General features: G+C 42.9%; 3 protein-coding genes and 1 long non-coding RNA gene across 4 annotated transcripts in view; 2 read left to right on the top strand and 2 right to left on the bottom strand.

The window, feature by feature from the left end:
- The first annotated feature begins 13 nt into the window (after positions 1-13).
- On the top strand, positions 14-6,633 carry mettl17 (methyltransferase like 17). Its single transcript, XM_030364424.1, has 14 exons — positions 14-1,106; positions 1,231-1,372; positions 1,749-1,898; positions 1,999-2,074; positions 2,921-3,002; positions 3,094-3,167; positions 3,752-3,846; positions 3,939-4,009; positions 4,388-4,495; positions 4,859-4,927; positions 5,012-5,062; positions 5,309-5,401; positions 5,504-5,697; positions 6,403-6,633. Exons 1-14 carry the CDS (start codon positions 1,038-1,040, stop codon positions 6,494-6,496), a joined length of 1,368 nt encoding a protein of 455 aa, XP_030220284.1. The 5' UTR covers positions 14-1,037; the 3' UTR covers positions 6,497-6,633.
- Positions 6,528-10,326, bottom strand: sdr39u1 (short chain dehydrogenase/reductase family 39U, member 1). The gene is made up of 6 exons (XM_030364425.1): positions 10,179-10,326; positions 9,143-9,249; positions 8,652-8,734; positions 8,137-8,258; positions 7,705-7,857; positions 6,528-7,590 (listed from the first exon to the last, which is right to left on the bottom strand). Exons 1-6 carry the CDS (start codon positions 10,192-10,194, stop codon positions 7,151-7,153), a joined length of 921 nt encoding a protein of 306 aa, XP_030220285.1. The 5' UTR covers positions 10,195-10,326; the 3' UTR covers positions 6,528-7,150.
- Positions 10,327-10,662: 336 nt separating this feature from the next.
- LOC115549384 (uncharacterized) lies at positions 10,663-11,762 on the top strand. The gene is made up of 3 exons (XR_003977762.1): positions 10,663-10,815; positions 11,257-11,304; positions 11,488-11,762. It is a non-coding gene; the product is annotated as an uncharacterized LOC115549384 (long non-coding RNA).
- Positions 11,763-11,859: 97 nt separating this feature from the next.
- Positions 11,860-16,112, bottom strand: part of ltb4r2b (leukotriene B4 receptor 2b) — an 11,571-nt gene continuing 7,318 nt past the window's right edge. Inside the window, exons 3-5 of the mRNA XM_030364530.1 lie at positions 13,365-13,565; positions 12,910-12,953; positions 11,860-12,514 (exon numbers count right to left, since the gene is read on the bottom strand). Coding sequence (XP_030220390.1) covers positions 12,304-12,514; positions 12,910-12,953; positions 13,365-13,565 — 456 coding nt within the window. The 3' untranslated portion in view covers positions 11,860-12,303. The remainder of the gene's footprint in view (positions 12,515-12,909; positions 12,954-13,364; positions 13,566-16,112) is intronic.

Below are 16,112 nucleotides of genomic sequence, written 5' to 3' on the forward strand. Positions count from 1 at the left end.
TGGCATCGTCATGTTCTGTAGATGAGGATACTTTTGGTGTAGTATTTGCAGGGAAAAACCGAAAGTGACGTTCAAAATGTTGCTTTTCTGAAAATAAATCCTTATGTTACTTTATCGGAAATATATGAAACTTAAGAAATAATTCAATTTGCCGGAATTTATTTTACCAGGTGGGATTGATCGTTTTAGAATAATCATTTTACAACTTGACCTTCTCACTATATGGACGGCGCTCATGTCTATCGTTCGACCATTTATTTCGGACATATGAGGTCCTTATATAAATATGTTCTTATGTAAATATGACTGCAAAGGAGCATCCATCTCTGTCAATGGGTTTTTGTTTGCTCACTCTTTGCATATGAGGACGACCGATAGTCATCGTCTAGCTGTTTGCAAAACGTCTACAGCGGTTTATTATGTGAATGATGGCCCCATACGCTATGTGGATAGGAGGACCATCTGTACTGAGATTAAAGCACACTCATCTGTCTTATATGTGTAACGCTCTTTGTTAAAATAAGCCTATTACTTGTTGGTGTGTATTTTCGTCTACATCTTCCTCATACTACTTTCATCCTCGTTTTCCTAGTTGGAGCAGCTGTGGCAGCGTTGAATACAAGCGTCACAAGATGGTTGTGTACTGGGATGAATCCACCGTGGGAGGTCGCTGCTGTAGCTTGTTCTAATTTGAAGTACATGAAGAAGAAATGTTTTTTTCAGTAAAGGGGTGTACACACCAAAAGTTCCTCAACAACTGAACAATTTTAAATAATACATTTAGCTCAAAGTTTATTTGAAATAAGTAGCCAAAAATCACGAAAGTCCTCCGTTTGTTTTCCATGTGGCCATCAGCATCGCCCTCGCCAAACGTTCCTCCTCGCGTAGTAGTCGGATTTATTTTGGAGTCGTACCGTATATGACCCAATGGTGCACATGGAGGTGGACGTGAATGGATTATGAAGTCGTGCAATATTTATTTACGCCATAGTTAAGGGTCGAAGAGCAGGCTAATTTATATAATAACAGTTTGAAATATGGCGTCTACCACTCATGTGGCCATCGTCATATGTCAAAAGACATCAGCCTTGAGGATCATATGCCGGGTGAGTCTATTCGTCGGTGTCATTGAACAATTAGAGAGGTTAGCCACCTATGTATACGTTTAATCAACGGTGGTGGTGAAATTAATTTGGTACCAGTGGCTTATTTATTATGTATTATTTCCAGAGAATGTCTTCAGCAGTACATCCTCAAACGCAAGTAGACTTTCTGAATGGAGCGCCTCATAGGAAGCACCCAGGTGTAACCAACTTGAAAACACTACGCTTACCCGAGCAACTACAAAGGGCTGCACAATCAATTGTTCTTGGTAGGTGGTGTTTCGTTTATTTTTATTAACTTAGATTTGCTTTCATCACACTATACTATCTATGCACAGTCTCTTACTATACATTATCTATCACAACAGTTTCACTGTGTATGATCTAATTTATAATGTTAATATTACTTTCAATATGTCTGCATTAAAAATAGTAATATGTTAATGGTAAATAGTACATTTTCAAAATGTGTCTATTTTGATAGTATATCATATGATAAATGGCAACATATTACTATTGTACACTCATCTGTTTGTTATTGATTTATTGTAGAGATTATTCTCACCTAAATGTCCACGACAATTCAAATATAAAAAACCTATTGCCTTGAAAGTTCGTTTTTTCAGTAGTTCTACTCAACTCCAGGTGCTCAGATCAAAGGACTGTCTGATCGAGCTCAGAGTCTCACACAGTATCTCTGGAGCAGGAAAAGGCCAGTGGAGGACCTGAATCTGAGGAAGAGAGCCAAAAGCCTGGAGAAGCTTGTCTTGGAGAACGCAAAGGAGAGGAGAGAAGGTGACGAACAGGAAAAATGTAATCTCTCCAGTGGATGAGAGCTTGTTTGTGTACATTTCCCTTATAGTCCTATCTAAAATATATGTGCTTAACATTTTAGCTATCGACGGTGATTACGTTAAGATGAAAGTGCTGTCTGAACTCAAAAGGACAACATACAACTGGACCCCTGTGAGGTAACCAGTGATGTCCGTGTGGGGGGATATTCACATACTTTGTCATGCTGGTGTAACTTGTCTATGGAAAAGTATTACGCAATTTTTTTAAAAGATTTTTTCTTAAAAATGTTTTACGTCCCGGCACTTAATGTACGCACTTATTGAATGTTGTTGTTATTCATAGTACTTAATTGAGTAGCATCTTCAGTAGCTGCTATCACTGCTGTACACGGGGAATGGGTTAACCTAGCGATTGTTAGTACTTGTACTTGGTTCTATGAACATCTTTACTGTACTGACAGCAATATATTGTTTCACTTCTTATCACAAATGCACTTATTGTAAGTGGCTTTGGATAAAAGCGTCGGCTAAATGCCTTGAATGTAATGTAATGTAATCCATTGGGACTGCAGTGAAACACCTCTGCCTCCTGCCCGCCCTCTCAGTCTGTCTCTCTCTCTGTCTGTCTCTCCCTCTCTGTCTGTCTCTCCCTCCCCCTCTCTGTCTCTCCCTCTCTGTCTGTCTCTCCCTCTCCGTCTGTCTCTCGCCCTCCCTCTCTGTCTCTCCCTCCCTCTCTGTCTGTCTCTCCCTCTCTGTCTGTCTCTCGCCCTCCCTCTCTGTCTGTCTCTCCCTCTCTGTCTCTCGCCCTCCCTCTCTGTCCGTCTCTCCCTCTCTGTCTGTCTCTCCCTCTCTGTCTGTGCCCTCCCTCCCTCTCTGTCTGTCTCTCGCCCTCCCTCTCTGTCCGTCTCTCCCTCTCTGTCTGTCTCTCCCTCTCTGTCTGTCTCTCGCCCTCCCTCTCTGTCTGTCTCTCGCCCTCCCTCCCTCTCTGACTGTCTCTCCCTCTCTGTCTGTCTCTCTCTCTAGGTTCGATGAGGAGCTGGGCGTGGTGTACATGGCCGCCCGGCTGGCCGGTGGCTACACCGCCGTGAGGAGAGCCCTTAACGAGGTGACGAGGATCACCTCTGATCAGCGATTGGACAGAATCTCCCTCCAAAACCTTTTCTGATGCCAGAATCTTTTGTTTCCTCTGCTTTAAGATATTGGTCAGGGACCCTTCCTTCGCCCCTCAGTCTCTCTTGGATTTCGGCTCGGGGTTGGGCACAGCGGTCTGGTGAGTTGGAATTATAATGTTCGGTTTGGTTTAATATATATATAATTTTTTGCATAATTATAATCTTTTATATTATATGTTAGCCATGTGAAACCCCCCTGATCTTGCCAGTTCACATTATTTTTATTTTAAATATCAGTCTCGCCTCCAGAATGTTGAAAGCCTTTCCCAAATATGCTAATATGATTGGACCAATCTAGGAGAGAGTAACTACCTCCGAAGTGTTTATCCGAAATCAACTGAATAATGATAACAGAAAATGTAAAAGATGTTGTTTATGCTTGACCCCCGAACTGGCTTCGGCAAGAGCGTTGGTTAGTTATTTAATCTGACTGGCTGTTTGAGTTTAGCTTTATGAAAAATGTAAGGGTTCATAATATGTGGAAATCCGTTCGGGCCCGGCCAAGGCCCAAATGATTAAATGTAAGACGCAAACAGGAATATCTGGGTGGTCTCGCTACCAGCAGTATTCAGATTAATTGCAAAGAATGATACTAGCAAATATACTATCCAGTGTGTTTTACCAGTTGGTATTCGACATGAAGAAGGGGTTTCTGTTGTTTTACATTCTGTCTCTGTCCCAGGGCATCACACTCATGTTGGGGTGACACTTTGAAGGAGATGGTGTGTGTGGACAGCTCCGGGCCAATGAACGTTCTGGCAGAGCGGCTTCTCAAAGGTAGGGCTCCTCACCTGATCCACTTTCCCTCGCTGGCGCTTTGGTCCCTTCCTACTGTCCTATTGACTGTGTTTTTGTTTGTCGTTCAACAGATGACGACGAAAAAGCTGCGCCTCACATCAAGCAGGTGTATTTCAGACAGTTTCTCCCCGTGTCGCCGAAGGTAAGAACTTAATATCACTCGTTAAAAACAGCATGAGTTAATGTTTTAAGTCCAGTTGCTAGGAATTTTTTTGAACGGTTAAAGTGGAACTGTTATCTTTTTAAGGTAAACTGCTTCATACGCGTGTTTTGGTGTGTGAAGCAGTTACTTTGAAAATCTTTTAATAGTCTTTTAATAAAATGGTGGAGGGACTGAAGAAATTTAGAGTTAATGTCCCACACCAATGACAATTGTTTCCAAATCAAACCTATGAAGCAATTTGGTATTTTATATAGAAGGTAGCTGAGCGAGATGTGCCCACTTCAATTGAGCATTCAGTTGAGTAACAATGTTTGCCACAATGTTTTCTGTATATGGAGATGTCCTTTCTGCTACTAGGTGCAGTTTGACCTGGTGGTTGGAGCCTTCTCACTGTCTGAATTAGCCAGTCAGAAGGAGCGAGTAGAGACTCTGTTGACTCTGTGGAGGAAGACCAGCTCCTATCTTGTAAGTGTGTGTGTGTGTGTGTGTGTGTGTGTGTGTGTGTGTGTGTGTGTGTGTGTGTGTGTGTGTGTGTGTGTGTGTGTGTGTGTGTGTGTGTGTGTGTGTGTGTGTGTGTGTGTGTGTGTGTGTGTGTGTGTGTCAGACAGTGGTCCATATATACACATTGTTATGACACTGGCATGTATATCAATTCAGAATTTAGTTTAAAACTCTGCCTACTGGCCAGAGTTTTGTCAAAAGGTTCAGTTTGAATACAGGTCACTCTGTGCTTCTGCTTGAAGGTCCTTTCGCTTTAACAACACGGAAATAGAAGTACTTTGCTTGTAGAAGATGACTTGTTGCTAATGAACATGTCCATGTTAAAAGGTGCTGGTTGAAAATGGGACCAAAGAGGGCCATCAGATCCTCATGGAAGCCAGAGACACCTTGCTAAAGGTATTTCTATCATTTGCCAAGATGCGATCCTGTGTGTATACATTGCAGTAAGACTGATTGTGGCCTTTGCACTGCTGGACACAGGCACAGGAACAGACGTCCTTGGACTCCAGAACAGCATCTGTGTTTGCTCCGGTATGTGATTTATTCTCATTCTACTCTGCATACAGTTTTGGGACTTGTGTAAACGTTCAGTTCGTTTTTGACATAAGAGTAGAGTTTATCTTTAAAATGATTTAATGTTTGAAATGGGGGGGGGGGATATATCTGCAGTTCTGTTGAAAAATTCCCAAACTACTCTTAAGACACTTGCAAAAAAAACATTGATATGAGCAGATATAGATTCATTTCATGCCATATGACCTAATTTCCCCCAAACAGTGTCCCCATGAAATGACATGTCCCAAGCTGGCCCGCTTTCCCGCTGTGCCCTGCAACTTCCACCAACACTTCCACCCTCTCCCTCTCCCAGGGGTGAGTCACGCCCTCTTCACCGCCACACAGCTGTTAGCTGTAAATCACGGGCTTCGATATATGCTCATACTTGTGTGAACGTGTTTGTTCCTGTCCCTCCAGAGTCCGGTGCGTCAGACGGAGACCTTCAGTTACGTGATTCTGTCGCGGTCGGATCCGATAGAGGCAGCGGCTGGGCCGCGCTGGGCCCGGTTGGTGGCGCCGGTGTTGCGACGGCCCAGACACGTGCACTGCCACACGTGCAGCCCGGACGGACAGCTCCACCACACGGTGGTGACGCGAAAGAAACACGGCCGGTAAAACGACTCAAATGCAAAAAGAAAACACTACAACTTGGCGGGCGGGCTGCAGCCCACTGCTCTGAGCTACATGACTGAACCTACATCAGACGCTTATGTATTTAATATAATATATATATAATGAATTCATGCTATCAGCTATGTCATAGTAGGCTGAACCATTTTATTTAGCAGCCTGGTCTGAATCCGCCTACCTATTTTTCACAAAAGCCAGGATACAAAATGACTACTCGAAGGTGAACCAGAGTAATTAAGGCTACTTTGAGCCATACTGCGGTTGTAGAAACATGGCATATTATATTATTATATGCGTTATTGGCCATATTGGTTTGTTTCAGTTTAAGTACTATGTGACTTATAAAAAAAAGACAAAACATAGAACCCCTTCCATGTTTACAGCTGGTGTCGGACATTAGGGCGCTGTCAGGATGTGTGTGTCTGTCTCTGTCTGATCGGGCTGTGCTGCCGTTTGGAACCAACCAGGTGCATTCTCCATTCAGAACTCAGTTTTAGAGTCGGCGCCTCAGATTCCCACTTACCCTGAAAGGTGATCGGTTTAGTTTTGCAAGGTGGAAATTAAAACCCACTTGGAGTGACAACAGAACCAATAACGATGATTGTCAATGAGTGAAAGATAAATGATCTATTTCTAGTATAGAACAATATTTTGTGTCATAACTAACTTTGTGCTTAATTTGTCAGCGATGTGTACCGCTGTGCCCGGAGCAGTGATTGGGGAGATCAGCTGCCAATCATTCAGCAAGAAGAGGCGGGTCCTCTGAGTGACTCAGAGTGACCAAGCGGGAAGAAAGAACATGACAACAATGTGGGATGCAATAAACTTTTATTTATGCCATTACATAAAAACACCTATGTCCACTGCCAAAATGTTGCTTAAATGTATTCGCTAGATAAAGGACTTTCTGAACTACAGATTGAGTCAAGTCATTTATTATTTTATCCCCATAAAGAAATGTAGACTATGAAGTCATTTACAGTCTTGTGTGTGTATAATTAAGTATGTACTAGTAAATTATTATATCCCCACTCAGCCAACAGATTAACGACAGATTTTCGTTTTTTGTACCCCATGAAATGGGTTCTTTCCACACAAGCTTCACTGCATTACAGGCTTGCGTTAATTATGGGTCGGATCCATATTAATCATAGACCTACCATCGACATGATGGTTAACTACCTGGTCCTAATGGGTCTGTGACACATTATTTATTAAATTAATTGTTGTGTTCCGGTCTTGATCGTGAAATGCTGAAAGTTTAATTATGATCAATCCATAAAATAAAATAAAGATTAAACAACATTCATCGTCGGGAGAACAACTGCTTTCCGGACTGAGACCAAGCGTCGGTCGCTCGAGTGCGACAGTGAGGTATGCGTGTAGTAGTCCGTGGTGAACCGGCAGTGTGTGAGAGCCTGGGAGTCCTTCACATCAACCCCCGACGATCTCCTTCAGCGCCGAGCCCAGGTCGGGGTACTGGTACTGATAGCCCGTCTCCAGGGTCCTCTTGGGAGTGACCCTCTGGCCGTGGGTGAGCACCAGGGCCCTCTCGGAGCCCAGCATGGCGTTCAGGACGAAGGCGGGCACGGGGAACACGGTGGGGCGTCCCAGCGCCCGGCCCAGCTCCTTGGTGAACTCGTAGTTGGTGTTCTGTGCCGGGGCCACCCCATTCAGCACCTGGGCCCCCGGGCGGACGTCGGGGCCGTCCGGGGACGAGCCGGGCCCCAGGGAGTGGGCGATGACCCCCGCCAGGTCCCTGACGTGTATCCATGGAAACGGTTGCGTGCCCGGCCCAAGCGTGCCCCCGAGGCCTAGCCAGAAGGGCAACAGCATCTGCTTCATGGCACCTCCGTCGCGACCCAGCACTACCCCTAGGGGCGAGAGGTGGAATTACCACGGCGGTGAGCTTCAGTTTGTAGTGGAATCCAAAGTTACGTTTTTAAAAATCCACCTAATGAGGCATTGAGCTGAAGAGGTCGACATACCAGGTCTGATGACCACCTGTTTGGTGGTCTGTGCCACGTTCTCAGGAAGGAGTGCGGCTGCTTCCCACTCCTTCACCAGTCTGGACAGAAGGTCGAATGGCGTCCATTCGCTGTCTTCTATGTACTCGGCTGTAAGGCTGGGTTTGTAACATGCTGTGGGTTAAAGATAACAAACGAGTTATGTTTGTCTCATTAATTACAAGCTTTCACGTCAAAGTAGATCTGTTTGGAACGTGTAAGCAGTGAAATATTGCAACAGTTTGCAATAACTCATACCTTATATTACATCAAAGTTTTAGTTGCTATAAAATAAGCTGTGGCAAGGATGTGGAGCAACATGGCTGACTCACTAGGACAATGGTGAGACGGCACACAGACACTTATCTCTATTCACACTAGAGTCATGGCAGTTCTTCTGTAAGTAAGACCCACCGACGCCCGTTATTAGAACCCAGGAACGAGGCGGATTGGGCGACGCGGCGATGGCGTGAGCCAGAGTCCTGGTGGTGTCGATCCGGCTGGAGAACACATCCTTTCTGTAGCTTTCGTTCCACCTGAAACCATGTTTTGTTTTATTCCATGCTGTAATGAGAGCGAATTAGCACATTCTCCATTATTGACAGTTACTGACGGCGGGAGTGTTTTAAGACCCTCAACGCCATGTTGGAGTGTGGGTTCCTCTGAACATGCAAAAGGAGCAATTTGCATGTTTCAAGGCTTTCCTGGGAAGCGTGTTATTATGGACGTCTGCACTAGCCTTCTCACAGTAATTGCGTACTGGACTTTATTTAGGAAACATGGTATGGAAACCAGCTACGACAGATATGGTCTTCTATATAATTACTTCTTGGTTGTTATTGCAATCCAAAATATGGACATTTGCATATCGATTATTTGAAGGAGGTGTGGCTAGGTCGACGTCAATCAGGCCTGCCCCTCTTCCTCACCATCTCATGGGGTTCAGGATGCTCTCTCCCGACAGGTTGACAGCGCCATCACATGGTGGGAGGCCATCAGACTGCAACTGGGCCTGGGGGGATATTATAATTCATCTGAAAGCTCTTTACAAAAACATAGGGGCACATACAGTGTTTCCCCCCAGCACTGTATGGTTAAGGACGCCGCCTTGACAACAATAGGGCCCCGCCTTGAATACCAATGTCTAAAAAATATATAGATATATTAATCTTTATTTTTATTTTTTTAATAGATACATTTTTATTATTATGCATTAACAAAGTACAAAACTCTCGTAGGGAAAGAAAACATACTTCCATCAGGCACAAAAAATAAAGATAAATAATGCATCAGTAATACTGTTCACAACAATAGTCGTGCCATAACTCCTTGACCACTAAGACCTTTTCTGGGGGAAACACTGACATATATCATGTGCTTTGTTATGTTCTGGGGTGAGGGTTAATCAGTGTGTTCATACCCAGGTTATCCTTCCCGGGCCAGGTTTACGGGATATGAGTGTGACCTCATGGCCATGCTTCCCAAGCAAGCGAGTGAGCTCACGTCCAACAAAGCCAGAACCTCCGCCTGTTAACAAAAGAACGTTTGCAGAGAAGAGAACTCTATCGTTTATTATTGTCAGGAAATCAGGCCGTTGTCATGTACTGAAATCCAAATGAGCATTTTAAATGTATCTATATATTGTTATATATATTTTTTTTTATTTGTTATGGAATCCAATTGACAATGAAACACTAGCCTCTATTTGTGACATGGTGTTTCCTGCTGCTGGAAGGGGAATTTTCTGAGGGAACCTTCCTGAGGGATTAATAAAGTTCCTATCTGTCTAAATATCTATCCATTTATCTTCTGAAAAGGTTTTAAGTTGATGCCTCAAGCAATTACAGGCCTATACAATAACCTAACCTTTTAAAGTAGAGTTATACAAAAGGTGTTTTCCTACACATCTACCCCATCCTGGCCTCAAACACTAGTTTGGATATTTTTCAATCTAGATTTCCGACCCAATGAATTAGGTCTAATTAGCTCTATGGGTGAAGGTTCTAAATAGCATTGTATACAAACGGATAAAAAACTGGCTGCAGAACTGATACATTTATATTATTTTACCATTTGACAATAAGATATTCCTGCAAATGTTAACCACTAGGGATTTTGCATTTGAAGGGTGCTATATAAATATACTTGCCTTTACCCTTGATGGTAAATACGAGTCCTATCGCGCATGCGTGATAAAGACTCTTACAAAACAGTTCTACGTTAGCTCGATAGCTATCCACATTTATTAAAAACAACACGTTGTTAATAGTCGGAAAATAAAATTGCATGACATCACAAGTCAAGCTAGGCGTCTTGTCTATTACAGCGCCAAGCAATAATGTATTCCAAGGGGATATCGGACCAACGCGAGCTATACTATGAAGCCATATAACTCTGACAGTGTCATATTGTCCAAACATTTACATAATATTTAAAACATAATTTGCCAAACTTACCTATTAATACTCGCATGTTTACACATAAACTGTCTAATGTAAATGAGTCGCAGTTATCCCCAGCATCGCAAATGTCCTTCCTCAGTGCATTAAAAAACTCCAGTAAAAAAGAATAGTGTTTGGACTCTGATTGGTTCCCTTCTATGAGGACACTGATTGGTTCCCTTCTATGTGGACGCTGATTGGTTCCCTTCTATGAGAAACAGAGCATATCAGTGCAGATATACGTTACATTACATGTAACATGAAGATGGAAAAACAACAACATTTATTATATGTTATTTATGTGTGAGATAAAGAGTGAAAATAAATTAAACTAAATGAATATAATATATACAAATACAAAATTAAAATGATCACCAATGCGGTGTCTTATTGCCCTAAAATCAATACAATAAAAAACACGATTATAAAGCTGTAGCCTATGGGGAAATCGCAGTAGAAAGTTGAACTCATTCATGTTTGCATTGATTGGGTGCCAGCCCGGAAGTAGCATGTCTGGAGAACAAGAAACACGTGGTTTTGATAAAGCCATAAATACAGCTTCTCAGGCAAATTGTGGTCTCTTCGGCGCGTAGTTAGTGCTGTAATCATTGTGCCGCTGATCATAGGTTACACACGGTTTTGAGTCCCATAGGTATGTTGTTGATTCATTTTGGTTATTAACATTTGGTTTGTTGGTAGGTTGTTTATTTGTGGTTAGTTTAAATTATTAGATGTATAATCATTAACGTCTGTTACTAGTCCATCACGCCGCATGCATGTTCGGCTATGCTAAAGGCTAATGAAAAGCTGCTTTTTGATCTGCGAAGTCGGTTAATAGTATTGTAGTTGTAATGGAAATTACATTCGATTTAGGACACTATGTACCAACTTAACTTTTACTTGTACTACTAACTGGATGGGGTATTAGACTTTGTGTTGCAGTCAAACCTGAAATGATGATTTGCCGTGAGTCCGTGTTTCACCTGAACCTCATGATTATAATTTCACTGCGCTGATGGTTTGACCCAGACCGTCTCCCCGTGTGTAAGCTACTTTTCGGTCCTAAGGCTCATGTTCTGTATTCTGCCCATAGGAAATGAACGGCCACTACCTATCCTTGAACGGGGGTGATCGCAGCGAGGTATGTCGTGAATACTCCCTTAACTACTTTACCGTTTTTGAATCGATGATGACTTGCATATTCCGTGTTTCACATGAATTTCTATGATTTGAACTATGTGCTCTGAGATTCAAAGGTGCTTATGTTGGTGCCAAAGTCGGTTGAGTATTTGCCATTAACGCACCTGTCCTTGTTTTACTCTAGGTAGGTGTACTTGCTGGAAGGAGACAGTCGACAGGGTCCTGCATGTGCCATCAAATTGAGTGAACAGAACTGGTATAGAATATAAAAAATAATCAGGCGTTCTTGGTGACTCAAGATCGTTACCTCCGATATATAAAGTTATATCAGCCTGCTCGTAACTTCTGCTCATAAATTCTAGATATTGTGTAGGCTATATGCCCTATTTAATTTATTGACTTGTATTTCTGCGATTTCCAACTGTACTGCTCTGTATTAATAAAGTTTATATAATTACATTTTTGTCCCAAATGGATTTGTTCCTCTGAATATGGCTTTTAATCGAAACGTGTCATCAAAGACGTCCGCACTCGTCTTTCACAGTAACTTGACTCATTTCATGCTTCAAGAGGTGTAATGGCATACTTTGGAAAGGGTTTTGATTAAAATCATACGGTTGATGACCTTGGACTGTGAAATTCAGCATGCAATGTAGAGCTGCGATAACCTGTAATGCTGGGTTACCTATGAGGTCCTTTACATGTCATGTGGAGGACAATGCCAAAAGAAACCGGCAAAAAAAATCAAACTGCACCAAAGGAGGTTCTCTAGATGGGGCATTCAATGCTACTCATTATTTACTCAATCGCTGGATATCTCCAGCCATAACTTTAATATGTATGTCCTTAACTATATTTACAGTACAAATGTACAATGCCCTCTGGTAAACTTGTCTACTCTTACATTGACATATTTACAGCTTGACAATTCTTTTATTTACAGTTATACGTTTTTATATGTAAGATCAAACCAGGCTTATACTAGCCATATCTTTGTCATTTATAGTTCAGTTGACTTGTTTGTGCTGCTAGCGATTTTGTTCGGGGTCTGATCCATCGATGTGCCCTCAAACAGTCGAGCCATGAAGGAGAAACCGTTTTTCTTGATGTAGGCCTTCCCAGCGAACGTGTAAAGGACTGGGTTGGCACAACTACTGATGAAGGCCAGGGCAGAGGTCACGGCACGACTCGTCTTCGATATCAGGAGCAATCTGTAAGAGATGAACTGCTTAGGGAGCCGGACAGAACCCCAACACGCAACCTGTTGATTACACAGCACTGTGTACTCCACTAAATGTAGTTCAAATCTAAATAATTAATAGGGTTGATCCTAGCCCTTAACCTAACATGAACCCCTATACAAATGCAAAGGGTTAACGCTTATTACTGCATCAAGTAATTTAAAATTCATAGTTGATAAATGTTCCCTTAAGGAAATGTGTTCCCTGCAAATCTAATCTGCTACTAATATTTCCGTATATGAAATCCAGTTCCACCGGCCGTGTACATCAGCAGGGCGAGTGTGTTTTAGTGGTTATCCTGGAATATCCATTAAAGGAGAGTCTGTGGCGAAAGGAAACGGTGGAGACGTGGGATTCATACTCACTTTGCTCGCGCCTTCGACTTTTCATCAAACCACTCAGCTGAAACCTGGGAGCGATAGGAGGAACTTCATGTTAATCAGTCTCCCTGTCTCCTTAACCCACTTACTATATGTATAAATTTTTCTGCCTAGTTGGCGTTACTTGCCATTTGACGCACAATATATATGTATTTATACATAAAAAATATAAAATGTTCATTGATTGATATATATATATATCACGTGAAGAAGTGAACATAAAAGATAAGAATTTATTTATATGCAGACTTAAGGCCTACTTTAACTTTGTTTCGAAATATTTTAATAAACGACACAAAAAAAGACAGTTTTGCTTAAAGGGCATTTACTGGAACATCAATGCATTCTTATTAACTGTATCTGGTGTTTTCATTCAAAACTGGATACAGTAAGTAACAACATACGTCACGGACAAGGTTAGCCAGGGGGAATCTCCTTACCTGTACCATGTTGATGACATGATAGGGCAGCCACAACAAGCCGAAGGTCACCACAATCCCCATGATCAGCTTCTCGCTGCGCACCGTGCGACGAAACTTGGTCTGCTTCAGGCGTCTCACAATCTTTATGTAGCTGGTCATAATGACGGCATAAGGAATTATGAAACCGACCACTGTCTCAAAGGAATACTGGAACATCACCTGGACACAGGAAACAGGTCGAGTCAGGGCCGGAGACATTGTTCCACTACGACATTCTTTGACAGAGATCTGATTATTTGGTTTCAACCAGGTTAAAAGCAAGTCATTGGCTAGTCATTCAAGTGAATCTCCAATCTGATCGTTTTTCAAGTGCGCCATACAAGGTTCTGCAGAGGTAAAGCTGTCCTCACTAATATGTACATGCATACAAACAAGCCCCTATAATTGGGTAGATGTTTAACCAAGCATACCTATGGAAAGAGTTACGAGATGCAAGTCATAAATATAAAGTAGATATACCTGTTATACAAACAAAGAAAAGGGAAGTGGGGTGCAGATCATAGCATTGTGTGTCCTTATAGGGTCCTGACCACAATGGAAGAAGTACTTCTGCACACACTACACACTAAACATCAGGCCTGGAGTGTCCAATGGACACAAACAAGGCACTACTGTACCCGCTAGGATACAGTAGTGCTGTATCCTAGCGGGTACAGTAGTGCCTTGGGGTGCTGGTAGTGTAAATATATCAACACAATGGTTAAAGGTTGGGTAGGTGATTTGCGAAACGCCAGCAGATTTTGAAAATACACAACTCAAATGGTCCTACCCCCTCTCCTTCAACGCTGACTCTGACTCCACCCATTCCAAGTACCTGGACGCGCAATCATGCACGAGCGCGAACAGAGATTCGCGAGAGCGAGCCAGGCTAGCGTAGGTTTTCGTTTAACAACATGGCACTACATTCAGCTGTAAGTTGCACCCAGTACCGCGGGAAGTAGGAGTGCTGGGGGTGCTGCAACACCCCCTGTCCGAGGCCCTGTCTTATCACAGAAAACGATCATTTCTAAAAACTCCGGCCAAAGTGGAGATTTCTGAAAACGCCGGTTATGTGTTGTCGTGTCAACGGGGAGAAACGGGATTTTAGGTTCTGAAGCGTCACATTATGCACCAGGAAATGCTTAACGTCATGTGAGCGCCCGCTGTACCGTATTGGTCCGAATATAAACACAAACCCCATTGTAAGACGACCTATATTTGGAAAAAAGATTTGAAGACCAGATCCGTTTTTTATGAATAAATAAATTGTATTCATTGAAATAATATACGAAAATAAAAAGGCATCGAATAAAACACTGCATTGCCACTAAACAGTAGTGCAAATAGGCCGTACTGATGTGTACACCAAAGACTATTCCTGACACTCCTCTGCCCCGCTGTGTTCGCTCTGGCTGTGGTCGCTCCGAACTGTTTCGGCCCGTGGCAAAGCGAGTCATCCTCGCTGCTGTCCAAGGCATTTTGAGACGCAGCATTTATTTAATGCTCATATGACCTAGTGCTGAAGGTTATATGAAAAAGTGTGAGGGTAGCGGTGGTGCGCTAAACTTGTTCTGTGAGCAGCTGGATGTGAACGATCGATTTTCAACTGTCCGCGCATGCACTGGTGTAATTGAGCTGCGCTGCTATACATCTTTTTTTTTATCAATGTAACGAGTTGCGAGTCTAGTGCAGGCTGAGTTTTTTTTTTCCCAGCACCCCCTGCTGAGAATACGTTCTCGCTGCAATGGTTGGACCAGATGTTATAAACATTAAACGGTCACATAAATCATTACTATTTTTAGAAAATGTATGTTTGTTTCATATAATTGTATTGGAAGTCCTGGTTTTCACTAGGGTTGCCGCGGTGTGGACATTTTCACACCGAGTAATACACTCGTCTCCACACCGGTATTACCGAGTATAAACGGTATAAACTTTGAAACTAGGTCAACCGCCACACAAGCATCGGTTTTTAGACCCTTCTCGTCCTTCAGTTGCCGCCAACGTTCGAAAGCAGCGCCTAGGATTATTCTTGATTTCAGTTTTTCTCTTTCAGCGTTTTTATTATCAATTACTCTCTGAAAAAGAGTTTTCCTTCTCTTTGCTGGTGGTGGTGGTGGTGGTGGGGATGGTGGCGTCTTGTCTGCCATGGAAATTGTCTTCTACTGCTAGGTCCAAATGTGGATTAACTAGTTCCAGTAGCTACCGCAGGTTAACAACAAACAGGAGCTTGCTCTGGGTCACGAGCTCTGGGTCACGAGTACTGCACGAAGGGGTCGCGCGCGGGGCGCGGGGGAGGGGGAGTGCAGTACGACCGTTTGATTGACGTACTTACTGTCCAATGCAACTCGGTGGCAATGGAAATGATTGGCTGGAGTTTTTCGAGCCCTGCCCGTTCCACAGATGATTGACTTGTTTAATTTTCATGTCAGTACTTCTAACTCAGTGGCTGTAAGCGGGTTATGATAAGGATTTCAAGTAATTTTGCAAAAATGGCCAAAAAAGCAAATCACCTATACAACCTTTAAGTAGAGAATTTAAAATACAGCAGCTGGTGAAAACATTTACAAAGTTGAGCAGTGCATTTTACAGTGCATTCTGGGATGGAATAGAACCCTATTGTAGAGCAGGGGTGGCCATCTGGCACACCAGGCATCGTCCCGTTGGGCCGTTGACCCAATGTGGGTCGGGGCCTGCGCGTAATTCCGACGTCTCAATGGTCCGAAA

This window comes from Gadus morhua, chromosome 8 (assembly GCF_902167405.1).
Source record: "Gadus morhua chromosome 8, gadMor3.0, whole genome shotgun sequence".
Classification (NCBI taxonomy): domain Eukaryota; kingdom Metazoa; phylum Chordata; class Actinopteri; order Gadiformes; family Gadidae; genus Gadus; species Gadus morhua.